The 27,832-nt window shown below is 35.7% G+C and overlaps 1 protein-coding gene across 1 annotated transcript in view; it reads right to left on the reverse strand.

Annotated features, from left to right (window-relative positions):
• Positions 1 to 27,832, reverse strand: part of LRP1B (LDL receptor related protein 1B) — a 610,286-nt gene that overhangs the window by 102,484 nt on the left and 479,970 nt on the right. The window contains exons 42-54 of the mRNA XM_056496787.1: positions 22,687 to 22,876; positions 21,053 to 21,257; positions 15,835 to 16,027; positions 15,297 to 15,422; positions 13,152 to 13,280; positions 11,670 to 11,789; positions 10,579 to 10,692; positions 10,241 to 10,390; positions 7,639 to 7,761; positions 5,820 to 5,939; positions 3,824 to 3,952; positions 2,886 to 3,008; positions 183 to 323 (exon numbers count right to left, since the gene is read on the reverse strand). Coding sequence (XP_056352762.1) covers positions 183 to 323; positions 2,886 to 3,008; positions 3,824 to 3,952; positions 5,820 to 5,939; positions 7,639 to 7,761; positions 10,241 to 10,390; positions 10,579 to 10,692; positions 11,670 to 11,789; positions 13,152 to 13,280; positions 15,297 to 15,422; positions 15,835 to 16,027; positions 21,053 to 21,257; positions 22,687 to 22,876 — 1,863 coding nt within the window. The remainder of the gene's footprint in view (positions 1 to 182; positions 324 to 2,885; positions 3,009 to 3,823; positions 3,953 to 5,819; positions 5,940 to 7,638; positions 7,762 to 10,240; positions 10,391 to 10,578; positions 10,693 to 11,669; positions 11,790 to 13,151; positions 13,281 to 15,296; positions 15,423 to 15,834; positions 16,028 to 21,052; positions 21,258 to 22,686; positions 22,877 to 27,832) is intronic.

The following is a 27,832-nucleotide window of genomic DNA, read 5'->3' on the forward strand; positions in this document are numbered from 1 at the left end:
TGGACTTTGTGAACTCAAGTTTGGATGCTCAGAACATTTTTCCTTGCAAGACATGAGCAATATCACCATGAACACACTGGAAATTTAAGCTGTGAGGTTTTACATTTGCTGACTTGGAACCCTAAACCATCACTCTCAAAAGAGAAAGGTCACATGTGTTCTTCAAAAAACTACACCCAAACCTGAACTTTTGCACTTGGTGTTGATAGGTGCTTCATCAGAGTGGTCAGGGCAGTCAAAATCCCCATCACACTGCCACTGGGAATTCAGCAGGCAGCGTCCATCAGCACAGGTGAACTCCCCAGGACGGCAGCGGCGATACCCTGCAGAAACAGCAACCAACCACCTCATGTCTGCTCTCATACTTCAGCTTAAAATCCTGCATAGCTGAGGCAACACAAAGAAAATTATTTTTTTTGCTCCATTAAGAGATGCAGAGTGTTATGCTCATACATGAGTGGCTACCAGCAAAGAGAGAAATCAAAAATTCTCTTATGCAGCAACATAAAGTCATGATGTGATACACACAGATGTGAAAGATATTCATGCAGCTCTCAGTCATAAATATCTTTTCTTTTTGGTTATTTAATTTATTCCTGTTATTAGGAGATAGCTTAACAATACCCAACAAATATTTTTGTGGTGTGCATATGGCTGTATGTCTTCTCTTTAAAGCATGCCAAACACCAAATAATTTTAACTATAATAAACACATATTTTCTAAGATGGCCAAAAAATCAAAACTTATAGAATGGATACATTTGCAAAGTAAAGGAGGATTTATAGCAACAACAACAAATATATATATAATGAAGTAAATAAACCACAAACACACATTTGCTTTTTAGAACACAGTGGCTTAACTGAAAGTTGTAAAACTGACAAAGCAGTAGAAACACTTAGAAAAGTCATCACAAATATAGGTTGGGGTTTCTTTTCTGTTCAGTTTTAAGGAATTAGTTATTAGGATTTCATTAAAAAGATAGGCTTATACAATTGACTCAAAACTTGCATCAAAGAAATATTCAAGGATTAGAATGATTGCAAACTTTAAAAAAAATTAGTTTGCTTCAATCACCAATCCCATTTTTATATTATTTCTGAATAGTACTCTACAAGAAAAATAACAAGAAAAAGAAACCTTCCAATTATGCAAATAGATAAAAGAAAACCAACTAAATTAAAAGAAAGCCTAGATTTTTAAATGTATTCAATTAGTTCAGCATTTAGGACCATATTTCAAACCAAATTTCATGTCAGGTCAGTAGACTTGTGGCTGAAGAGTGCCTGGGTTATTTTGGCTCTCAGGATGGAAAAGGTTTAGCTCTACAATCCAACAGAGCTGTGAGCAGGTTCCTTAGCTGGCAGTCAAATCAGAAACCACAAGGTTAAAATCCTGGGGAATTACATGGTTTAATTTTCAATCCCAACAACACCTTGGAAAGTGTGTTTTGGAATTTCACTCCTACTCTTTCCAAGCAGTTCTCTTTCCCATAAAAGAATGAAACTCTTTCCTAAAATTGCAGGATAACAAGTTTACCACACCAGCCACACACTAAGGCTGTATTTGATTACCAGTGAGCAGAAAATTGCATTGAAGCAGCACAGCACAAACACTGCTGCAGATTTCAGTTTCCCCAGCAGAAATTAAATACAGCCAGTGCCTGAAGGCAGGCCCATACTAAATTGGATTAGGAATTTGTACATCTCCTGCTCCTTTTGCTGTTCCCTCCTCCTGTCTCTTTCTAAAAGTCTGACAAAATAAAACTATTTATTTGTAACTATTTTAAGGGGCATATATAGTTTTAGTGTGTGTGTGTGTGTGTGTGTGTGTATAATGGTATAGAAAATAAATTAAATACACCAGCAAGAGATTATAAGCATGAAGAAAAACAGGCAATTTCCAAAGTTTGTGACTGTTTAGTTCTAAGTAGTTTTTGAGGTTCTGAAGACTGGGCTGGGGCAGGAGGTGCACACAACTGCTCTCTGTGTGCTCAGAACCTTTTGGGACTAATTCTAAAATGGTGTTTGAAAACCCTTAAGTTCTATAAATTTTGCAGTTTGATTTGCCCACAGTGCTGCAGCTAATGATACTGAATGTGTAAATCACTGATTTCCCATTAATTATCTGTCATTAATAAACCAATAAGCACGCTTTTTTCCTCACAATCTTTGGGTGCCTGCTCACATCATTTATGCACAGACCCCCTTCAGGTGGTGTCCACAATAAATACATCTATAATATACATATATTTTCTAGTTATTTTCGGTTGTGGTTCTCATTTCTGAGGAAATTTAGGAGTAAATAACCTATACAGCTTGTAACAGCACAAAATCAGGTGTGATAATCAACAATTTGTCATTTTGAAGTGAATGTTTGCTCTGTATTGTCCATAAATATTTATATAGATTAATGTTGCTGAATATGGCCCAGATACCTTTAACAGACACTCAGAACATATAAGAATGGTGAAAATTAAACATTCACATATGGTTGTAATTGATAAAATTTAAATGCAGTTATAATCATGACATATGTGTTTGATTACTCCATAGAATAAAAAAAAACCACATATAGAGACAAAGAAAAAATATATAATAAAGATATACTTAGTAAATGAGAAATTCTAGAACATATTTTAAAAATTCTCTTAAATGTTATAAGGAACCAACTGTAAGATACTATGTGAAATAATTTGTCACCATAGCTCCAGATCCAAGTTTATTCCAAGCTGTATTAATTAATGCATAATTTAAAAATGAGAATTAAGACAATTTAAAAACTGAAGAGCTTTCTTTTTCAGTAGAAGACTACAAGACCCTAAAGAATGCCTTCCAGTTAGCAGCATGCATTGTTCTATTTACTCTAATTTTGTTATACTTGCCACATTCCAGGGATTCATCTGATCCATCTCCACAGTCATCATCGTGGTCACAAACAAACTGTTTGGGAATGCAGACTTTATTATGGCACATGAAAGCATTCTCATCACAAGTGTTATTGGGAGCTAAGGAAAATACAGCACATAAAAAAAAGAAAGAAAGAAAGAAATTGAGAACAATCAGATAAACATCCGATTTTCTTACACAAAGATGAAATGAGAAGTGAATTTGAGTGAATTCAATGGAAATAAGCCATAACTTTTTAGTCAGATAAAAAGCATCACACAATTCAAAACCAGAAAATGCTACTCATCACAAAGAAAGCTACAGGAGTAAAGATAGCTAAAATCTTCTGTAATCCAAGACAGAAAAGCTTCAGAAGTCACTGCTGTCTACGACTAAACTAAGGTCTAGCTCTGAAGAAAAGAATATTTGGGAAGAAAAGATGTCCTTATATTGGTCTGCTCCTGAATAAATGCTCTTTGAAGTCCAGAAACACTCAAAATATATAAAACATATTTATATACCATTTTTATATATGAATAAAAAAATCCTCTCCAGTGAAACTTTTACTGAACTCCTGACACTGATAATGGAAACCTGGAAGTAACATTTTATAGGGCAAGAGACGTCAGGATCTGAACAATTAGCTGGAATAAACTGAAGACAGAACTTGCATCTCCCTTCTTGATGCATAACCTCCCTGACACGAGCAGCAGCATTTTCTTCAGGAAGAGCAATAGAACTGCAGAGTCACTGACGTGCTGATTTTCACCAGGAAACACAGCACAGCGCCTGTGACGTGCCACACATCCTGATCTGCAGGATCAGGATCTCCAGCTCTGGATCTGGTCTGCAGAGCCTGGAGCAGTCTTGACCAGCAAAGGGGGATGGCGTTAGCAGGAGCAGGGTGGGAAGAGGCTGTGGAGGTGCAGCGTACCGCAGCCCGCCGTGGAGAGCTCGTCGCTGCCGTCGGGACAGTCGCGCTCGCCGTCGCACAGCCAGTGCTGGGGCACGCAGGCGTGGGAGCCCAGGCAGCTGAAGGTGTCTGCAGCACAGGTCACCGAGCCTGGGGAGACAGGGCAGCACATATCCCCAGCTGGAATAGCCCAACCCATGGTTTTGGGGTGATTGGTGGTGGTTAAAGGGATTATTCATTCTGCATGTTATGATAAACCTACTGGCTAGGGTCATTTTACAAGTTTTGACCATCTGTTTCTTCCATTCTTTTCATTTATTCAGCCTCTTAAATTTCCCCCACTTCATGAAAACTATCCCTCAGAATAATTGTTCAAATAAGTTTGGGTCAGTAACTTTGGCTGCACATTTGGACTGACTGGACAAAGGAACTGATCTTGCAAACCACATAATCTCTACATCATCAAAGTCTATTCCAGGAAGACAAAGGCACTCCAAACTTTTGGCAATCAGTCTCACAGAAGAACATTATGTACCAAGTACAATAGTGGTGGGAGTAAAAAATATCTGACAACTCTGATCCAACTAACTCAACATATTATTTACCTGACTAATCTCCTTTTGGGCTATTTTTTTAGATAGTATTATACCATTATACCCTAGCATTAAACTTCCTCCATTTGGAAGTAAATTTTTGTGCAACCCATCACTTAATGCATTCTCTTAGGTAAGTTAAATATACTTTACTAAAAAAGAGCCAGTGCATTTTCTACTAGTTTTAATTAGAATTTAATAAAATATTTAAGTATTTTTAAAATTATTTTCTATCTTACTTATGCAAAAGAGGAAACTTTTGCTTACTTACACTCATTTGCCATTTTTTGATATTTTTAGAATTTAGCTTCACATTAAAAAACTACTGATTTCTTTAAGACTGAAAAATCAGAAGTCACTTTGATTTCTTTTCTCCTTGCAATTCAGATCCAGCTACTGTTCCTAAGAAGAAATACAGCCTTAACTCTCCCTTCTTCATACCCATTGCAGATTTTTTCCTCTTTGAGAAGTGTTCTAAATAATTAGTATTTTACCATAATAGGACAGTATAAGTTCTACCTCCATCCCTTTCATTTGATGGCATTTATACATATTTGTTTGATTAAGCAACTACTTTAACAAACCAGATTTTTTCTCTGTCTACTTAACACTTCTAATTATCAACAATATTTTTACTGTGATAACACATTGGAAATACAGAATAAATATTCTTTGTTTACTGTAAGTAAGAGGATTTTTGAAAAGGAACCTATCTTTAATTAATATTGTTTCTTGTCCTCGCATCTTCAACATTCTTATATTCTTCCATTTTGCTTTTACACAGCTTTTAAAAATTTTCTGCCTTTTCTATTTCCCACAGGAACATATCTTTTAGAGTTAAGAGCTGAAATTTTAAAAAGAAACTTAAAATAGAGAGAATGAGGGAACTGATGTATAAATTGTGACTAAATTGTGACAGCGTGACTTGACACAATGTGATTTTCTTTGGAAAAGAATTCGTAACATATTTCCAGTACACTGAGCCCTGGAATGAAAACAAAACTTTTAATTCCTTATGCACCTTGAAGGGTTTGGGAATTTGAGAGGAATATTATGCAATATATGCTCATGGTATAGAAAATGTTAGAGGGAATAGAAAAAAGAGCTAGGATAAAAAACCCTAAAAAATATGATAGGTTTAGGGTCTTTGAGCACCTGGCACTCAAATGTAAAACTCAAACAGGGCTTTTAGCTCAAGGGTAGGAACTGGAGAACAGGCTGGCTGTCCTTTTACCCAGCTGCTTTGCCACTCATAACTCTACTGAAAGAATTACTCAAGTCATGTAAAAGGAACCTATCTGCTGGTGGGAGGGGGCTGAGGGAGGAGATCCCCCCCAGCCTTTGGAGGTTCTGTCCTTGTTCCCTGCCCAGGCTCCCTGTGGAACTCGTGTTCCCCTCTCTGGAGCTGAGCTGACCCCACTCACCACAGACGGCGTCGCTCTCATCCAAGCCATCTCCACAGTCATCCTCCCCATCACAGGTCCACTGCCTGGAGATGCACTTGCTTGCAGAGCAGGCAAACTGATTCCACGAGCAGGAGGAATCTGGGGGTGACACCAGGCCCTGCATTTGTTAGGTTCACATCATCACTGCATTCCCTGCCGTTTCAAACGCAGGTTGGGACTTTTTGCACTGCTCCTCTCTCTCCTCCCAGTCTCCATGTATTGAAACACTCCAAATCTTTTTATTAAAACACTCCAATCTTCTTATTAAGCTACGCTTGTTTCAGAGTCTGCACTCACCAACACATTTTTAAAAATAAACAGTGAAACATACCAAAGACATTCCAGTATTTTCAAATATTTTGTAAGTGGGATGAGGATAAACACTTTTAAAAATCTGAAGCCTGGTTTGCATATTTAACAGATGCTACAAATACACTGAACTGCTTTTATTTGGATAGAAGGACACAGAGAGCACAGTCCAAATTTTCCAATCCAGCCTCCCTCCCAGTATTTCAGAAGTTAACTCCATCTTTAAAAGATTTCTCACTAGAAAAATTGCGGTGTGTTTGCTTTATCCAATTTACACTTCTCTATGCATTGAAAATAAAGGCTTCTACATTTCAAAATCAGACTGCAAAGCTCTCCTAAATCAATGCTATTCATTTCTGAAAAATTCAGGCCTTTCATTTTTCCCTGGATTGACTCTTTAAGAATAAAGTTTCTTTTGTTGCAACTCAACACGAAATTTTAATATTAACATTAAAAAGAATTTTAGGTAATGAAATATGAATTTAAAGACCATTGTAACAGACATCTCAAAATGGGTAAGAGCAATCAATGGGGAAAGAAGCACTGACTTAATCCCCTCCCTTTTGCCCACACAAATCAGCTAATTCAGTTTACAGTATTGTACACAAGTGTATAACACCTGGAAATGTAAACACCAAGTTATGCTTGAAAAATGTAACCAACAGAAAAGATTCTGATTGTCACAGTGCACTTCCTAATTTCAAAGTTATAAGAAATATACAATGTAAACTGCAAACCAAATATGGAAGCATGTGAGTGGGACCTGGGTCATGAAGAGAGTAATATAAAATGTTCAGTCATGGTAAGAAGGAAAAAAAAAACAAACTAAAAAAATCCCCAAATTTCAGGTTTTATTTAAATGGAGAATAGAAAAATTTGACACTGTTTTCTGGTACAATTTCATTACAAAAATAATCCATTCAGGTAATCCATACAAATTGAAGAGACCAGCTCTCACTAGGAGTAAAACCAACCTGCTTTGTACATCAGTTAGGCAAAATTAAAGGATATGGAAAGATCTGAGACTGAATAGACCCTTAACCCAGTTCACAGCTCATGCTGTATTTTATTTATATACTTTTGTCATTACTTTTAATAATTATATCTGTATGGCCTCTGATACAAAGCAATGCCTACTTTGATGTTTGGGTATTTCCTGCTGGGCTCCAGATACTGATTGAAATTGATTGTATCTGTAAAACTCTTCTAATGAGGAGTTGACAAGAATTAGTGGAATTGCTAAATATTAAAGCAATAGAAAACTCTGTATATAAATATATACTTAAGAGAGAAAAAACATAAATTAAAGGGCTTTTATTCTGGCATGAAATAGGATTTAAGGCATTGACAGTATAAAGTATTGAAATTGAATCTGAAAAAACAGCATTAAAAACCTTTTTTATATAATCTCTGAACTGTAAATGCACACTTCTTTGTTTCCAAAGTGCATTAGTGACTAGAGAAATACAAATAAGACAAAAATGCTCACCACAGTGCAATTCATCCACTCCATCCTCACAGTCTTTCTGCCCATCACAAAGCCAGGTGGTCAGAATACATCTTCCACTAGGACAACCAAAATAATTTTCTTCACATGTGGGTTTGTTTTGAACTGTGATAAAATAAAGAATGTAATGTAAAATGGTCTCTACTAGTATGATTAGGAGCCTAATACATTTCTGCTAATTCCTGAATACTGATGAACAAAGTGTTTATGTCTAAAAATGGAAAAAAAAAAATTGTGTTCATAAAAAAAAAGTGATAGCTAAGTAGTTTAGGGAAATAGTTAGTCTTAGTTTTTTAGAATACAATCAGAGCACAGCTTCCAACTAAATCAAGAGGTCTAGAGATGGAAGTAGTTCAGTTTACAGGTTTTGAGGTCAGGCAGGTCAGCATTGCTTGTTGTTTTACTCCAGCTGAAGAAATTGCCCTTCTGATCTTTCTGCTGTCATTTACAAGATAATCTAATTGTGGCAGTATTTTGGTCACTGGGAGAAGCTACAAATCTCATGCATGCACTGACTAACAGGAGCTACACCAGTGATGGTGGTGCCAGAGGTTTAGACTTGGTCAGAAATTAAAAAGTTCTCCCTTGTCTTTTGATGTTGTTGAGTCAGAAAGTAATTTAAAATTTGAATTTTATGAAAACTTAGAAACCAGGTGTGAGGAAAGAAAACATGCCATATGTAGAGTTCCATGGTGAAAGCACAAATACTAGTCTAATAACAGCTTATTTTTCAAATTTTAAGCAAGGTCCAGGATGGAGTTCCAAGCACTGCAGACCACTGAAATTCTCTGACATGGTTTTCATTATTCCCTCAGTGAAGGGGATTTGTTTTTAGCCTCCTCTCTTTTAAAAGGAAAGGTAAAGTAAACATTTTTGGCTTCTACAGTTCTATGAATGCAAAAGAAAAAAAAAAGAAAACCCAACAAGAAAACAAAACCAAACAAAAAACCAGGAAGAAGTGGGGCATCTGTGATGACTTGGTAGATATTAAAAATTCCCTTAGTAACCCTCCATGAGTATTTTGCTGCAATTCTCTGTAAGAACAATGACACTGAACCAAACTGCTAATGAGAATTGCAATATTCATAACAGAAACAACACTCAAAAACTTAATGTGCCAGAGCTGGTCAGTTTTGAGTGAAATGGCAAAGGAAATCACATGTAGGTTGAGTGGGTATGGTATTGCTTCCAAGTAAAGGGAGGAATGATCCAGACAATTAGTCCCACATTAAAATGATGGAACATTTTGGCACACATTTGGAATTCAGAGAGAAGTAATACAAATAAATGGACAATGGAATAAAATGCACATTAGTGTACTTATGCAACATTAGTTTACAGAAGCTGTAGCACACTGCACTCAACATTTTCCTTGGTATCGAAAAAAACCTTTCTCTGTCTAAAAATACAGCAAATTAAGGTATTTTGAGCTTAATGAAGTGTTATATACAATAAATTCTACATAATTAAGAGATGATCTGGAGAATGTAGAGATTAGAATAAGAACTCTAACTTAATATGCATCTATTTTGTAGGACTGATGGAGATTCTTAATGTCAGGTTGGCTGACAGTACTGCTGAAGTCCCAGGTTCCTCTGGATCCTGGTAATTTTTTTGTCAATAAATTTGGCACAATGTATATGAGAATTCTAATAGAACCTTCTGGTGGCACAATAGGATCATCACACAGAAAAAGAGAATATTAAATTGAAAGAATCAGATTATGTCCACTACTATGCAAAAAATTTGATGGCATTGAACAACATAAAATTAGAAGTTTTAATTTTATAAGCTAATAAAAATTTATTATTTAGTAAATCTTTTATTTAATGCTAGTTTTTAGATGAAAATAGTTACTGGTCAACAGGAGGTTAATTTATCTCTAGAATGCATAAATTATAAAAACAAATAAAATTTTTTAAATTTTCTACTTAATGGTCTCAAATGAACAGTTCTGGACAAAAATTGAGCAAACATATAAATTAGGTAAGAATTGAATACTGTGAATAATTCCTTGACTAACATTAGATATAACCTCTGTCCAGTGTCTGGGGCTCAAGTTGTCATGATCTCTTTTTCCTGGCTGAAGACCAGAACTGTCACAAAAGCAGTAACCCTGGATTCTACCCTGACAGCCTATTCCAAGGACCTCCACCAAATAAAAGAGAAAGTAAAACAAGTCAGCAAGAAAAGAAATACCACCTGCTAAAGCAGTAGCTAGTAAAAGTTCCTGAGTGATTATGCTGATGCTTGATGAGCTTGACATTTTCATGACTTGTGTTTTACTTAAATAAAAATGACAAATGACAGGCCTAACCTGCAGGAAATAGAAAGCTAGACATTACAGCTTGCTTCAGAAAAAAAAAAATCCGTATTCATTTGTAATAATTTGCATAATCCCAGGAAACACAAATAAAGGTGAATAAACTGTATTCAGCATTGTAATAATCTCTGTGTTAAATAAACCAGTATTGAAACACAATGAGAAACATTCTCCCTCCCCAGATAGAACTTTTTCTCTTTGATTAAAGTGTAAATTAATGTTTTGGGTTTGTTTATTTTTCTTTTTCTTTTTCACAGTTACCTGGGCATTTTAGTTCATCTGTATAATCTCCACAGTCATTAGATCCATCACAAATCCATTCTGGCAGAATACAGAGGGAAGTGGAATTACAGCTGATAAATCCTGAAGATTTTATGCCCAGTTTATAGAAGTAAGCACAGTTTGTATTATCTGGAAAGAGACAGAAATTAGCACACAGCCAGCAGGGACTGAGATCCTCACAGTTTAATTTTCACGTTGGGCTGGAGGAGCCCACGCAGGTGCTGGAATCCCAAGCAGCAACGCCCAGGAATTAACTGCTACATAACAAGGAATAATCAGGGAGCAGCTGCTGGGAGGGAGCACAGACACAAACTCACTGCAGCTCTTCTCATCCGAGGCATCTGCACAGTCGATGATCTGGTTGCACTGCGCCGATTTCCCCACGCAAGCCCCGTCTGCGCAGCGGAACTCTGCCGGGGCGCACGCCGACTCTGGAACATATGGTTATAAAGGATGCAAATTTGTCTGCTAAACAGACTCTTCAGATGCACATCATACACATGATGGTGCTTAAGCCTTCTGCCTTGCAGAATGAGGCATTCGGAACACGCTGTACCTTCCAGCAGATATATGATTCTGAGTTTATTGCACCCTATAAGTTGCTAATTTTTAAATTTATTTTTTTAGCCTAAAAATGTTTCCAGGTAATTCAATTCATTTTGAGATAATCAATATTTGAGGGAGGAAGAAACATTTTCAGGATCATCCATTAATTTCTCAGATTTATTTCTTGTAAAACCAGCTTGGGGTTCTTGCCTATGTTTATCCCTCTGCTTATATTTAGGTAAATTATTAAGAATTATTTGGTGTCTTATTACTACAGCTATCTAGCTTTTTCATTATAAACCTTGTGGAATAATACCCCCACCAACCTTTCTGAATTGTAACTAAGGGTTTCTGTGGTCTGTTTGCTGGTCTTTATGCATTGGCTGATGCACAGATATAAATAGTCATGTTAAAAGACACAAATCAAAAAACAATTCTGATATGAAAAGGAGAACAATTCTAGTAAGCTTTGCAAAGGACACAGACATTGCCATGCATCTGAGAAGCAGAGAAATAAAGCATTTGCTGCTTCAAAGAAGTACATGCAGAGAAGAAATCACCCATCTTTCAGCCTGTCTGCAGTAAGTTACTCTCATTACTTCACAGAAGAAACAGCACCTGTATTTTATATTTTATACATATGAAACATAAAATATTATATGTATAATGCATATGTATATTTTATATTTCATAGCTAAAACCACTCTCCTTCTAGGAGACTGTAGGTACAAACCAAAATCAGCTTTACATCAATCCCACCATATGATTAAACCACACATTATTTTCCTGCTACTCCTATTTGCATAATGAGCATTTACACAGCAATATTCCGAAATCACCTTGGAAATAAAGTGCCATTTACCTTTGCAGTCAAATTCATCAGAGTTGTCACCACAGTCATTGGCACCATCACAGACTTTATGGCTGGGAACACAGCGGCGGTTGGAGCACGGCTTGAAGCCCCTCCGACAGCCTCTGTTCTCTGGGAAGTGAAATTCAACAACATGACTGGATTGACACCTCCTGAACACAGCCTCGTGCTCAAGCCAAACAAACAGTCCAGAAAAATATTTTAATTGATGATGCATTCCAGGCTACAGGGAACAAAACTCTTCAGAAGTTGTTTATCTATTATGCAGCATAACTTGGATGGATATAGGGATGAAGAACAATAAATGAAAGCAAGATGAGAAAGAACGACCAAAAAAGAGAAGAAGGGAGGCCTAATCCCCAGTTTTCATTATCTTGTGGTACAAAATGCCCATTTACTTTGAATGCATTCATTTTGACACACTTTTGTGGGGAGAATGTTTGCATGTGGTATCACATCAAACAAAGCATGCCACATTTGGCCTAAACCAAAATAGGAGTAAATGGAGAACAAAATAAAAACTATTTGCAGAGAGGTTTCTGGATTTCTGAGCACCGATACCAACAGTGTTCTGCTCAAGAACACTGTTGAAGAATGTATGAATTTTACATGTAATGATATGTTTGAAAATTCAGAACTGATTTACTAAAATCCTAATTATTGCAGAAGTCACAGTAATAATGTTCACTGCATCAGTTAACAATAATGAGTCCAGCATCCTGTTCTTTATCAGATTCAAAAAGCAACACCCTGTATATGACTTAGTGCATGAAAAGACCCCTGTTCTGTTTTTTTCCCAATGTGTACCAAAATATTTGGTACAGTTGATTTAAATGAGGCAAAGTGTTCATTGCCATTCTACTAGAATGTCCTTCATAAAATTATGTGGCAAATTAATGGAAAAACAAATTGTTGGTTCTCAGAATCACAGAATCATGGAATGGGTTTGAAGGCACCTTAAAAACCATCTCCTTCCACACCAGGCCATGGGCAGGGACACCTTCCATTATCCCAGGCTGCTCCAAGCCCTGTCCAACCTTGCCTGGAACACTTCCAGGGATGGGGCAGCCACAGCTTCTCTGGGCAACAAATCTTTTATTTATAAACCTATTTATAAATTTAATAGCTAGCATTTATATATTTTACAGTACTGTACAATAAGGTATCTTCCATCTTTAAAAAAGCAGTTAGCCATGTTTTTCCTTATTTTTGTTTTAGAGACAGAAATGTGAGGACATTTGAGATGCTTTTTATTAAATATGTCAATTAATACATGAAGTTTGCAAGAAAAAAATATTTTCAGGTAATTTTTTCCATATCATGTCAAGGTTTTCATAATGTGTGTTGGCATTTTCTTCCTGGGCATCTTGGCTGAGCAGTTGGTGTGAATAAGGAAAAGTCACAGAGGAAGCAATATAAGAGCGTATGACACCAAAATTACAAAAAGAAGGTGAAAGATCTGGAAATACCCACCACAGTAGAAAAGTTTCTCATCAGACTTGTCCTTACAGTGAGCAATGCCATCACAAGTCAGTTGATAATCAATGCATTCACCGTTCCCACATTCAAACTCTGAATAGATGTTGCACGTAGAATTTTTACCTAAAAATAAAACACATTAACACGTAATTTTGTTAAAGCTTTTACAACTAGTGAAAATGAGAAAAAAAAATGCTGGCTGCATTTCAAATTTGACCGACATGAATTTTGAAAACCTGAGTACAAAACAGTAAAACACACCATGACATCAGAACTTAAAAGCTTCTACAAAGAGAACCTGCAAAAGAAAATAGATTGACAAATATCCATGAAGGAACATGTAGTGAAACAACGCACAGGCAATCATTCTGATAAGATAAGAACTTTGGAACTACTGTGCTCAGCTTCCTTCTACTCAGCCATGCCTTCCCAACACCCAGCTTGAATGAATGACACAGCCCAATGCAGAAAACCTGCTGCTTCCATTTTACTTATTTCTTTTATTCACAAAAACCATCCTCTTCTCATCTAGTGGATGTTATATCCATTATTTTAGAAGAGAACCAGGTGCACATTTCCAAGTTTTACTCTTTTACTTTAAAAACTAAACCACATCACAAAATGGACTCTACAATTATCATGAACTTCATGGCAGGTCATACATCTCCTTTGTGAGCTTGGTTCTAACCAAAATATCAAACTGGAGAGAAATAAGGAGCATTTAGGACAACTTAAGAAGAACAATGGGGAAATGATAGCCAGGTGTTAAGCTTCTTTCTTATTTCCATTATAATCACTTCAGCACAAATTCAGGAAGAACCCATGCCTGCTAGATGCAATAGCAAAGCCAGTGTAAATTGAAAGCATTTCTTGATTTGGTTGAAACATGAAGAAAAAGCTCTGAAAATATAGATTCTGGACAAGGTGAGATCTGGTCTTGAATATGATTTATTTAGTTCTTTACATTCGAATTGAAGTATTTTTATCTCTTCCCCCCCAGTTTTCTAACATTGTAAGAACTTAGATCTTATGGAGAGCAATTCTCAATTACATTTGTAATTCATCTAGTTCAGCATCTTAGACTGCAATCTTTAGGAAAAAAATGAAAAGAATAAAAGTATATGTGATATAATCTGCCCTCAGTTCAAGTCTAACTGGACACACTTGCAGAGATTGCTCCCAACTCCATCTTGCAGAAAGAAAGCATTTTAATGCCTCAAACAGTTTCTTTGGTGACAAGTAAGTAGTCAGAGTAGTCATTACCCATATCATCATCTTTCCCTCTTTGAATTTCACTGGAGCTTTGTCTCAAGACTCTTGACTGGCAGTAAGTTATACAGCCTAATTACACTGTGAAAGGACATCTAATTCCTTTTCTCAGCTGGAATTGCTAACTTTCAATTTTATTGAGTATCACTTTCAATTCTGTTAAGAAGAAAAAAATTTTTGATCACAAAGCTAAACTGAAGTCTGTCTTGTTTCCATCCTTTCTGTGCTACTCTACCCCATCATTTAATGTCTTTTTTCTTTTCTTTTCCTGATAGCTCAGATCAACATTTCCTGCAAACATTCTACAGAATAATTTAGAAGATTAAATCTTATTTCATGTCCTAGATGACAATTTAAACATGGTTTTACCTATGAGAAATTTAAGAGTTGTGATGCATTTGGAAAATATAAATGCCATATAATTATTATAAAATAAATTGTTAGGCATGTGAATTAATCTGCTGAACCTCTCTCACTTCCACTGCCAATCACTGGTCTGACAACATGGAGAGATATGTGAGAAAGTGCTTTAATTAAGGTTCAACTTCAGTAACATCCCACATAACCCTAGGGAAGGATACCTACAGAAATTTCCATCTACCTCAGCAGTAATTGTGATAAATATGTAAAAATCCTATTATTAAGAAACAGAATCCCACTACCATAACAGGAGTTTAAGGAGAATATTAACACTTTTAAACCCCCCCAAAAGACTTAGAAGACAAAAGAGTTAAAAGCCTGGTTTGTGCTGCATTGCCAGATCAATTTTTACAGTATATAGAAATAAAATTAATGGTTTGGGCCAACTGTCTTATGAAAGCCAAGTGCCTCACAGCACAGAAAAGCATCGTGTCAGCCACCATTACTTACTCACACATCTGTTATCATCTATCAGGACTCTGTCCCCTCTGCACGAGCAGTTCACTCGTCCATCAGGCGTCAGAAGGCACAAATCATGGCAGCCTCCATTCATTTGTGCACAGGGAGATAACTCACCTGAAAGACAAACGACAAGAGATGAACTCTATTTTATTAAATTTGCTTCACTGGCCAATGTCTTTGAGAGAGCAAAGATCGCCATATCTCAGATTCATGGGCAATTGATTCGGGTTTTATCAGTCAGATGAGAATGTCGGCATCTGTCAGATGCTGGCATGCTAAAGATAAACAAACACCTGGAAAATAATAATTTTGAAAACCTGCAACACTCAAAAATGCTGAAATTTGTTGATCCACTGAGATCAACACCCACAGCAGAAAATTCTGAATAATGCTTATTTACTTGGAAAAAGGTTATACCCAACAAAAGAATTTCTGAAACACCACATAAACTTTTAACTTGGCTAAAACTGAGTAAAACCCCTGAAAGGAACGACATTGGCACTAAGAAAGCTGCTTTGTAGCTCACAGCTGTTGGTGTCGTTGGCCACAGCGATGATTCCCATCGGCTGGTGCGGGATGTCGGAGCGCAGCACTTTGGTGTCTCCTCCCGTGTACTTGCTGGAGCGCAGGATGGCTCTCCTCACTCCATCTGACCAGAAGATGTACTCATCATACACTGCCAGGCTGAGGAAGGTGCCTGGGCCAGACTTGACAATCACCTAAAATGTAAAAGTGCAGAAGAGAGGAGAGGAAGTGCTGTCGCTGAATGAGAAAATTCTAAAGCGCAAACTGCGACTCCCGTCACTTTTAGACAAAACACTTAATACTTTTATACCTGCAGCACCTGGGGAAATGAGATAACAGCACTCCAAATGTGTTAAAAGGATGCCACAGGCATCCAAATTTCAGAAAACCAGGCATCTGTTCCTTAATTAAAAAATCACCGTTTATCCAAATGTGCCTGTAAAAATACCTACTCAACACTTTACCTGCTTAATAGTTCCAACAGAAGAGGGAAGAGGTTCTCTCAGCATGGCTGAAAGCCTAAAAATTCAGTCTTAGGAACCAAAGTGAACTGGAGAGCTTTAGAACTGAAGAGTGCTCACCACATCATCATATTAGAAATTTTAACTATAGACAATAAATGTTTCATGTTTCCCAATTTAGGGGAAAAAAATCTCACTACAGTAATAATTAATTTAAAACCTGAAAGAAAAAAAACTGAAAGCCATTATATAGTAAACTTCAAAAAAATTCTAGAAATACAATGAATTTGAACCCAATCCAAATTACAGCTCCCATAAGATATTTGCATATGTTCTTTCTTTCCATGCATCAGAATTAAATTTCCCTTCCCAAAATTAAGTTTCCCTTCTGAAGAACCTGACAAATTTTTATCAGTTTTTTGGTTGAAAGTTTAATTTTGGCTAAGGAGAATTACTGGAAGGGGGTTAATATTTCTTCATTAGGTAAGGAAGATAAATTATACTCTTACTTTTTTATTGAATTGTATTCTAGGTTTCTCTGGGAAAAAAAGCAAGTTATGTATATTTAAAAAGTGGTAACAGTTCTCACCCAGGCTATTGAGGAAAAAAAAAATCCTATGTCTATATGCTACTTATGTTAGGGAAATTGGGATAAAACTAGAAAAATTATATCCTTTAACATATCTACTTAGATCACCATGGTTTCCCATCTGCTTTGTGTACTTTATCCTTTTTCCCAGAAGGAGTTTATAACAATGATGAGATTTCATGGAAATCTCCATGAACCAGCAACCTGATGGACCTGAGCCCTTTGTGCTTGCATGGGAGTATTGTGTGACAACCCTTTAAAGAGCAGTAATAGTCAATCCCATATTTAATTATTAAATAATTCATCGTGGGTGTCTCATGTAGGAAGTCTTTCTCTCAATATAAGGAATGCACCTAACAGGACATCCAAATTTCATTTTGTGAAACAAAACCCCCCCAGCTGTGAGACTACAGCTGTGCCTTGGAGACTAAGAAGGGAACCCAGTTCTGCAGGATTCAATACCAAGGGATGCTCCAGGTTTGTCCCCACCTGTGCCAGTTCAGGGTGTCTCAACAACCTGCTGACATAAATAATTCTAGTCCTGTGCACAAGAACATTCCTGTCCACGTTTAAATTCATTTACACAGACAGAATGTCAAAATTACTTACACTAATCAAATGATTGTAACAAATTCTGTTTCACCATGCACATCATGTATTTCTGCATATTTTCAAGAGGGTTGGACAGCAAATAATTTTTCCAGGAAAGATTTTTTTCCCAGTGATAAATATCCCAAGAGGACAACTTTTCCTTAACCAACATTTTTCCAGAAATAAAAGTATTAAAAGATAAATGGGAATATATTAATGGCAAAAGATTTCTTCTCTAATTGTGCACATTTCCAGTAAGACACTTTTCATAATACACTCTTAAAAGCCTGCACTATTCATATTCAGACATTTCAGGAAAAAAAAAAAAATCATGCATGTTTCTGAAAGATCTTTATGAAATCTGGCCATGCAGATTGTGCAGCCCATATTCTTCTCTGTGACAGTGTGAAACTGCCCCAGCTGGAAAGATTTTATTGTTACAACCAAGGCTAAAGCACTGCCCTGCTCAGCCTTCTGTGCTGGGGAGCACTGTCCTAATTTATCTCAGATTGTAAAAATAGAATGTAAATTCACTGCAGAACTGATCATTGCTGTTCAGCCTTGGGAGAGCTGAGATCCAAATACAGTCTCACAAAACCAAAGGTTTCTTCACTATTGCTCATTGTATTTCATTTCCTGCTCTCTGTATAATGTCACAGCCCTATCCAAGGACACTGGTTTTATTCAAGCAACCAAAATAAAGACTTCATATTTCTATCAGTTTTTTGGCACTTTTACAGCCCTTTGAAATTCTAATTTGTATAATAACACTGAAAGTTGTGACAATTTTTTATTTCTATCTTTTAAGTCTAAATTTATACTAAGACTTGAAACAACAAGTAGAATTTAAAAACTTTAAGGAATCATTAAAAGATGTCCCTACCATCCCTTCCACCTGCAAGAGTGGAAATCAGACACATCCAAGAGTACATCCCATGTTTTAATCCTAAATTATACCAAAGTTCAGTTACAGAAGATATTTCAAGCTTTTCTTTGGTTCTTGTAAAGAGATGAGGAGACTGGGGTGCTGGGGAATGTCAGAAGTTTACAATTAAAATTAAATTGTGGTCCTTTCTTTTCTGAATTCTGCTTTTTAAGTTGTCCAGAAAGCTTTTGGTTTAGCATTTGACAGCTCTAATTTGAGACATGTGTAGCAGTTTTTCTAGAAAAACATGACAAGGAGCCAGCCAGGGAGACATGTCAGGCAGAGAAGAATTTCTGACAGAATACAGTAATTTAGATGATTTATATAAAACCCTTATTAGATTGTCATTTAGAACTAGACTCAACGATTCTTATCATAATAACACAAAACTTTTACAGAAATACTGGGTTTTTTTTTTAAAAAGAGTGCATAAAGTTAATGCACCAGCTTAAAATATGATTTGCTTTTATTTTTCATATTTTGACCCTAATGAATGGATTATTAATACTTCTTTTTCAAAATGCTTAATAAATGGACAGCAGTATAATAAAGCTTTTAAACATATTTTATTTTGCCCCTTCCATTTTTTAAGCCAGAAGATCTGACAAAACGAAACAAAAAAGGTTAAAAACTCAACCCTCCAAAAACTTAATATCATCTAAGTAATAAAAAGGAACAATAGTTGCAAAAAAATCTTCCAAACTTGAAAGAGTATTCCTGAAACCAAATACTAGTATTAAAATATCAGCTCTATACAAAAATCAATAAACCCTTACAATCCACTTTAAAGAGTCAGTTCAATATTGCTAAATGATTTTCTACTAATTCATTGTAGTAGATTATTCTGGTGACCAGAATGAAGAAAGAAGCTGCTATCTGGAAGAAAATTCATTACATTACCATTAGCCTTTCATGTTCTACTGTCCAATTTCTACCCTTGTTAACCTAACTGAAACCAGGGAGCAATGAAGCAGAGATGCTGGGGGAAAGGGTAATCTGTTTAAACTATTTTTGACAGATGGCTGATGACTCAAAAACCCCAAAGAATCTGAGATCACCAGAACAGCAGAATAATCATTACTTGCATTGATGTCACAGAAATCAGGGATCTCATCCAGCTGGACAGCATATGAACAAAGTAAAACAACTGCTCTGGAAATATTTTTCAGTAGTTCAATAATGCAGTTAACAGGCTGGACTCTGGCATTGCTTGTATCAGTAAAAATGCATCTGCAGCTTGATCAGGCACTCTGCTGTAGTGCTGCTGGGGGCCAAGCAGCCTGCTGGGCTTTTCCTTCTGGTATAAAAATCCTCATCTAAGCAATGCAGGAAGAGTGAGACCCCAGATCAGTACTTTTGACAACAGAATCAGCTGATTGTCCCACAGCAGGTATTGGTGCAACTCACTAGAGCTCCCAAAATCCCTCCAGAAGAGTGAGCTGGATGCAGATCATTGTGCTCAGGATTTTTTTTTTTTGTTTACTACAATGGAGTGGAAGAGTTAAATTGTCAGAAAGCCAAACCAAGAGCCAAGGAACTCAGAAAAATTGGAAGTTTCAATGTTCAATTGCTGATAAAACAGAATGATCCTTTTTTCTTGCTGCTGCCAAGTGAAAGTCAAAGACCTGATTAAAAAAGTAGTATTTTAGTAATGGTTTCTGTAACTAAATGGCACCATGTCCTACTTCATGTCTGTGATGCCTATTTTGTTTTATCTTCTGCAAAGATTATTTAATCACAGCTTACTAATTACCTTAACTAATTACCTTCTACTTTTGCTTTGTTTTAATAAGTATATAGTCAGAGACTGAAAACTACAGAATCCATTTGGTTGGTTTGCCAAGTTTTTCTGATACAGTTTCTACATCTGAAAGCATTAATGAGCTGTGGTTAATTTTTATAGAAGGAAAACAAAAGAAAAAAGAAAAAGCACATGCCTACCAATGCTGACTGTACTTCAGTTCTGCTCTTACAAGCTTGGCTCTCCTCTATTTTATTCTGAGAAATATTTGCCAAAAATAGTGTGGGGAATATCTGGATAAGATTCCAAAAGAACATATAATTTTCATTAAAATGAAAAAAAAAAAATATTTCAAAGCTCATATATTGCATATGAAGCAATTTTAAAAAGTTAATATATATCAAAGTCAGATGATGTGCACTCTCTCGTAAAGCTGGGAATTGAATACAAGCCAGAACATGCCCTTTATTCATTATATTCTGAACTTTGGGAGGTACAAAATCCCTGAAATGAAGTTTTCATGAAATACAAGAAATGTAGTGCTAAAGATGTAACAAAACCACAAGCACAGATCAACTGCCTTGAGCACATCCCTAGTAAAAGATCTGCTTGAGCTGAGACTAAAAGTGTTCAAGGACCAAAATATATTATGATGAAAAAGTAAACAGAGAGTAATTTAATATCTGAAAATATTAGAAATAGGATTTGTTGAGTAACACTCAAGCATTACACAAAATAAATTCGGAGCAAACTGAGCATTATTTGTATTTTGATAGAGTTAAAAGTCTAACATACAACTAAAACTAGGAGAAAATCAGGTAATTATGAATCTTTCGGTAACAATTTCACTTTGAAGATGCTAATGAATGCAAACAAACACATGAGTATGTGCAAGATTTTTGTTTTACTTACATATCTTTGTGATCCATCGTATTCACACCTCTCAATTTTTCCCAAGCTGCCATCTGAAAAGTAAAGTTTCTCTGCCCTGTGATCAATGGTGAGTCCATTTGGTGTCAGAATATCAGTGCTAATGATAACCTGGGCATTTTTGCCTGAGAGGGTGGATCTCATGATGCTTGGGAGCTGCTCATTCCAGTTAGTCCAAAACATTAAGCTGCATTAAAATCAAAATAACAAAAAAACCATAAGATACATTTTATAATTTAATTCTCTACAAAATGAGCAGCAATGAAAAAAAAAAAGGCTTCATAATACAATTCTGAATGGCATCTATAAAAAATTGTGATAATCAATAGTGAATATAAATGTAACAGCCTATAAATAAATTATATATATAAATTATAGCAGTTTCCTAGTTCATTAATTTGTATAAGAGGACAATTTTTTTCTCTTACAGATCTATTCAATCCTGATCTTGTCTCTGTAGTAATTTACCATTAGAGAGAGATACAAGCTGTGTAATGATATAAACTTAATTCTGCTGATGTGTGTATTAGTAATACTTAACAGAGAAATTAATCTGCAGCTTCTCCCATGTTAGAGCTGTAATACAGACCCAAGGACTGGTGTGCAAAGAGTTGATAATGGGAAGAAAAGGACCTTAATGTGCTCTCCAGGAGGCTCAGTCAGCCCCTTGTTGCTGTTAAGAATGCCAGAAAATGTTATGGACCAGGCTGCTGTTGGAATTCTAATTATGGACTGATAGAACCTGCTCCTCCTCTCACTGCCATCTCCCTCAGAGCTTAGGGGGTTTATTGATGGCACCTGGGTAATTTAATTGTATCTTACAGTGAGCATAAAATCTTGATTTGCATTTACAGGACATGAAGTCACACATGGAAATAAGCTCCACTACTCATGCAGCTTTGGACATTCAGCTACCATAAATTCAAAATAGAAGGTAATATGGCAGAAATGTGCCCCACCCCGAAAGACAGAGATAGTTACAAGAAGCAGAAAAAGCAGGTTGCCTTTATCCCAGAAATAAGAGAGAAATCTAAAGTACCCCAAATGTGTGAGACACTGAAGTGAAAATAAAAATCCTCTCACTAACAGGTTTTTTTGAGATTGGAAGGAAGGAATTAAGTTAGAGTTCTTTGCAGGATTTTGTCCATTTTACACAGTTTTATGCAACACTGAATTCTGTGATAAACACATGGGCCTCTGTTTTGCACATGAGAAATTCAGATTTGTTTTTGTAAGTGCTTAAATTAATTTTGGATTTTTTTTTCCTAAACTTAAGCAGTAATAGTGACACGTCTGAGAAAATGACCACTCATTAATTTGCATTTAGTTCACTCTTAAGAGAAGCAGCTTGAATTCTTTTAGCATTCAGTGAAAATGCAATGGTCACTTGATCTGAAACTAAAAAACCATATATAATGCTGGATTTTAGTTCTGCAACTCCTTGTAAGAGCAAGACAATAAAAGACACCAACAATAAAGCACGTTAACGTTTGTCTCCCAAATGGAGAAATCTAATCAACCTTCATAGGGTTTGGCAATATTAATTGACTAAAATAAGGAAGTGCTGCTTGGCAGCAGGCAAGAATGAGGAGTGGCAGGAGAGATGCAACACCTACTTTTGGCATTCATCCAGGGCCAGCACGTGGGGATGGTCGTCCTCGGCCATGGTGATGACGGCCTCGCGGTTGAACGCGCCGCGGCGCCGCTGGTCCACGCTGTGCCTGGTGATGGAGGACGTGGTGGAGCTGGTCCAGTACAGAGTGTCCCACGCCCTGTGGTAAGCCAGGCCCTCCACTGACCCCACATCTGCAAGACACGGTGGCAGACAGCTAATTAAACTGCTAAGGGGATGGTTTCATTTTTCCTCAGACCGGTCCTGCAGACTCGCAGGGTTCCGTTATTTCTGCTGACTGACTCCGTAATTATTTTTATTGTAATACAAATCTTATAACTTTCTTTTCATAAATTTAAATTAAAACAACCTAGAATGCAAGACAACTGTTAATAACACTTTACTATATTTATCAATTCTAACAATCATCAAACCAATCTTACCACTATTATATTTATCAATTCCAACAATCATCAAACCAATCTTACCGCTACAGTCCCCCAGATAATACATTATAAATAACAAACATTTATTCAAGACAAGAATTATTTAGTCTCATCTTCAAATATCATTTAAACCAGGTCTTGGCATTTTTCCAATAGTTACTTGTATTATTTAGCACCATCTCTCAATGTATTTTGTAGCACTGACATGTTACATTAACAGGGATCAAAGTGCCTTGTTGTTAACAACTGTATTGCCTTTTGCTAAATACCTGAAAATTACTGAAAAAATACCAACTGTGAAGGTCTTGACATCAATATGTAATTTTAATAAGCCATGACACCACACTCATTCATTCAACACAAAAAAACTGTGAGCTAGGAAAAAAATACTAATAAGCAACTAAAACATATATTTAATGCCCTGAAAAGATAAATTGTATTTAATCCCAATATATAAAAGTGACAGACTGAGAGAAATAGGAATAATTATTTCCGACCACTATTTGTGAATTACCCCAGAAATATGTATGTTGATAACATCACTTATTATTTCACTAGAAACAAATACTTTTAGACCAGAAGGTTCATGCAGCTTATTAATGAGCTACAGAAGGCAAAAATCCAGAAATATAATTAGGATTACATTATGTTGGCTATTACAATTTACATTCAGTTCTATGAAAGATGTAATTTTTACTATGCAATTCATATGTGCAGAACAAAAACTCCCAACAGGAGTTTGATCACTCGGAAAGAACAAAACCTGAATCAAAACTTCAAAGCAAATAAATCAAAACGATGAGACCTATAATGACCTATCAGGTTTTTTTTGTATTTTCCTTCTTAAAGCATTTGGCCATCTTCTGATGTCACATTTTGTGACATATCTGTGGAGAAGTAACAATGACTTGTATTCAAGAAGGAGCAACATAAAAAATAAATGAGATGACATTCTTTAAAGGGAGGTAAATATGTGTAAAAATGGTTTGCCTACTTATGAAACAAACCCCATGTACCTTCAGCTCACCTACAAATAATTCAAAATACTGAAATATAGTGAAGGTTTTAGAAATCACCAACTGAAATTCAAAGATAATCACTTCTTTCAAATAGAGATTTCCATTAAATTTGTACACTGAATCCAAATTCACAACTACAAACAATTCCCTAAACTAAAACAAATCTTAGATATATGATTCAACTATTAGGTTTCCCTGTGTGGAATCACACCTTGGTCTTGATGGCCCTCATGGGTCCCTTCAACTCAGACAGTGTGTGATTCTATTAAAAAATGACAGATGTATTGACATATCCTGACCAATTCTACACTGCATTTGTAATGAACAAACCATCAAACCATTTTTATGATGACAGAAAAAATAAAAAATCATTTTCAGGGTGTAACCTCTTGAATTTCTTTCAACTTTAGCTTTGTTTCCTGTCTGAATCTGTCAAGAAATTTGAGAACAAACTGATTACAGAATGTAGTCCAAAACTCTTCAGTAGCAGACAAAAAATAATGATGTTGTTCCTGTCACAGCGAGATGTGATGAACCAAAACACAGCTACAGGGATGAAAGTGCTCTTCAATACCAGATTTGTTGTTTTATGAGGAATTTCTGTACTAAAGAGGAAAACTCAATTTTCCCACAAGTCTCAGGAAAAAAAAAAAGTTTCCACTTCTCACATCATACTGCAGTTCCAGGTGACAGAAAAAAAAGATTTCTTTCCAAGTTGCTGTTTATAAAATGGTAATTTCTAAATTTTTAGAAAACAGCCAGAAGGAAGATTATGGCATGTATGGAGACAAGCAAACATTTAGCACACAGATAAAAAATGTTTTAATAGAATATCTAATATATGCAGTTTTTTCTGACACATACATGTGTTCTCAGGATAGTAGAGCTAAAATAAAGCCATCTATGAAACAATATTTAAAGATAAGGTTCAGGTGAAAGACCTGCAGATGACAGTTGTTTCATAAATAATTGACAGAAAAACTCAGAGTGAAAAAAATATGCTCTCAGAAAAAAAATAAATCAGAGGAATTCAAGTGATACAAGACAAGAAAAAAAATAATTAAAAAGAAAGCTAACTGCTGCAAACACACACCAAGTGTATTTTCCTAATTCCATCAAAAACATTAATTCTGAAGGATTTACACCAGACACACTCTTTTATTTGCTAATAAACACTTAGTTTTATCATGTTCTGTTCTTATGCAATTGAGAACTCAACTAATATAGAAGTGACTCATTTAATAGCTTTAGAAATCTATAAATAAGGTGGTTTTAAAGTCAGGTGCAGAAGATTTAGAGAGCGATACAACTTTTAGATAAATTCTTACAATGGATAACACAAGTAACTTTGTTCTTGCTAGAGTGTGATGTGAGCTGGATGTGCCAGCAGTGCACATTTTTTCCTTATTTATATATCTCTAGATTAAATTTGTTTGTTTGTTGGGTTTTTTGTCTATGTGGGTTTTTTTGGTTTTCTTTTTTTTTTTTAATTGGGTTTTTATTTTTTTAGTTGTTGTTGACAACTCTCCAAATTGCTTTAAACCTTTTTATCAGTGATAAAACAGTGGCCAAGGACAGATTTATCCTAGAAATGGTCCTCTAGACTTTAGCTTGTTCCTTAAAATAAAAACATTTCAGCTTTATATTTCTAAAGACAGGACACTGGAGAAGATTCTTAAACAGTACTATACCATTACTGATTTGAATAGATATTATTTTATATTTAAAGAATATTCTAGAGCACTTTTTTCCTTAAATTTAATTTATCATTATATACTAAGTTACTAGAAAATACATCAGAAATATGTACTCATCCTCTCTGGTGCTACAGTTGGGGGATTTAGTCCCAAAAGCCACTGACTGATTGAAAATTAGCAATTTGTTTACTCTAAGCTTCATATTTTTGCAGCATCATGTAATATTCTAAATTGGTAAAGCATAAAGAAACTGCAAATGAAAAGAATCTCATTTGTTTCACTGACATATTGAATTAAAACACTGATGGCATTAGATGCCTACAGCACTGATTAAATTTATTCTAGCCATGAAGCAACAGTTTATGATTTTCACATGAATAGCATACTTAAATGAAAAGAACATTAATACAATATGATATTAATATACAAATACTCACATTATTCACCTGCCACTGACGTTCTGAATTAAATCAGTAATGGGGTGTATAACTGATTAAATATCTACACAAGAGAATGCAACAGCCTATGATTTACAAAGGCAATGCCAGAGTGATCACATCATTACGTTGCCAAATGCTATCTATCACTTTTACTGAAGTTAACCAAGATAGATTGCATCCCACAGATGAGATGCAGCCTATAAATACTGCCATGCTGATCTTCATCTGACTTTCTCGGGGACCAGACAAGCAACAAATCAATGACTGAAGAACTCAGAATACAATCCCCTATTAATGTAACCAGAAAATAATAAATATTAAAGGGCAAAGTTCAAATAATCCAGTAATAGTTGAGTTTGGTTATATATATACATCTATACACACACCAGTTCTTGATTTCTTAGATTTTTACCTCTTATCTTCTGTTTTAAAACTATCTAGGAAGTTTACAGTCAAAATTTTTCCAGTTGCACCACTTCAATTACCTTGTTCTTTTAATTTCCTATTTTAAACAAGTCCTTTCTTTAACAATGATATAAAGCAAGATCAACTGTCAACCTCATCATTTTTTTTTTAAACACTGAAAACCATCAAAGTAATAAAACTGAGCATAAACAGCACTTTGGTATCAGAACATTGGAGATGGCTTTAGTGATCAGGATTCATTCTCTGCCTCAGCCTTTGCAATTTCCCTTTCAGGATCCAGCCTGTGGATTGTTCCAGCAGACTGGTGTCAGGAGGGGGCTGTGTTTCTGTCACTGTTTGTGTAGGACCATGGTGACAGGTAACAGGTGGCCACTGTTGGATCTGGGGTGAAAGCAAAGCCTCACGAGCAACAAGGCACCTGAAGGAAAGTGTTTATTTTCACATCTCTCACTGACTGCACAATCAGGACTTTCCATCCTTCTCACCCTCACTTTGCTCTTCGAGTACAAGAAACCCTTTTGCTAAACAATAGTCCTCAGACAGAACTAAGCTTATAATAAACTGCAATAACAAATTATGACAGCATTCTATTTAGCCTGATTTTCAGAGCAGATATAAAGATTGATAAATTATACCAAGAATAAGAAATCATCTGTACATTTTCCTCTATCCTGAAAAAATAAACCCATGCTATAAGCTATCCCATATGAAAGATTATTAAATGTAATAAGACAGCATGAACAAAGGCATTGGGTTCTTCAAGGTAACAGTTAGCTTAAGTTTAAGACACTACAAATATCTCCAAGAAATAACCTGATTACTCCTTAAAACTTCCTGAGACAATATTGGAAAGAAAGCATTTGTTGGGTATGATATAAAAAAAAAAATATAAGACCATTCTAAAAGCAGAAAAACCCTTCACTCCTTTTTTTTTTTTTTTTTTTTTTTTAATACTGGAATCTCGTATCTAGTAAAACATTTGGTGTCTGTGTAAACAAAGACCAGCTTTTTATGACAAAATCTATATCTACCACCAATTAATTTTTTCCAGACAATGGATACAGCTCTCCCACAAATGTTCCCTGATTATTTACCAAGAAAAATCACAACAGAGATGCAAAC

Source organism: Oenanthe melanoleuca, chromosome 7, assembly GCF_029582105.1.
Source record: "Oenanthe melanoleuca isolate GR-GAL-2019-014 chromosome 7, OMel1.0, whole genome shotgun sequence".
Classification (NCBI taxonomy): Eukaryota; Metazoa; Chordata; class Aves; order Passeriformes; family Muscicapidae; genus Oenanthe; species Oenanthe melanoleuca.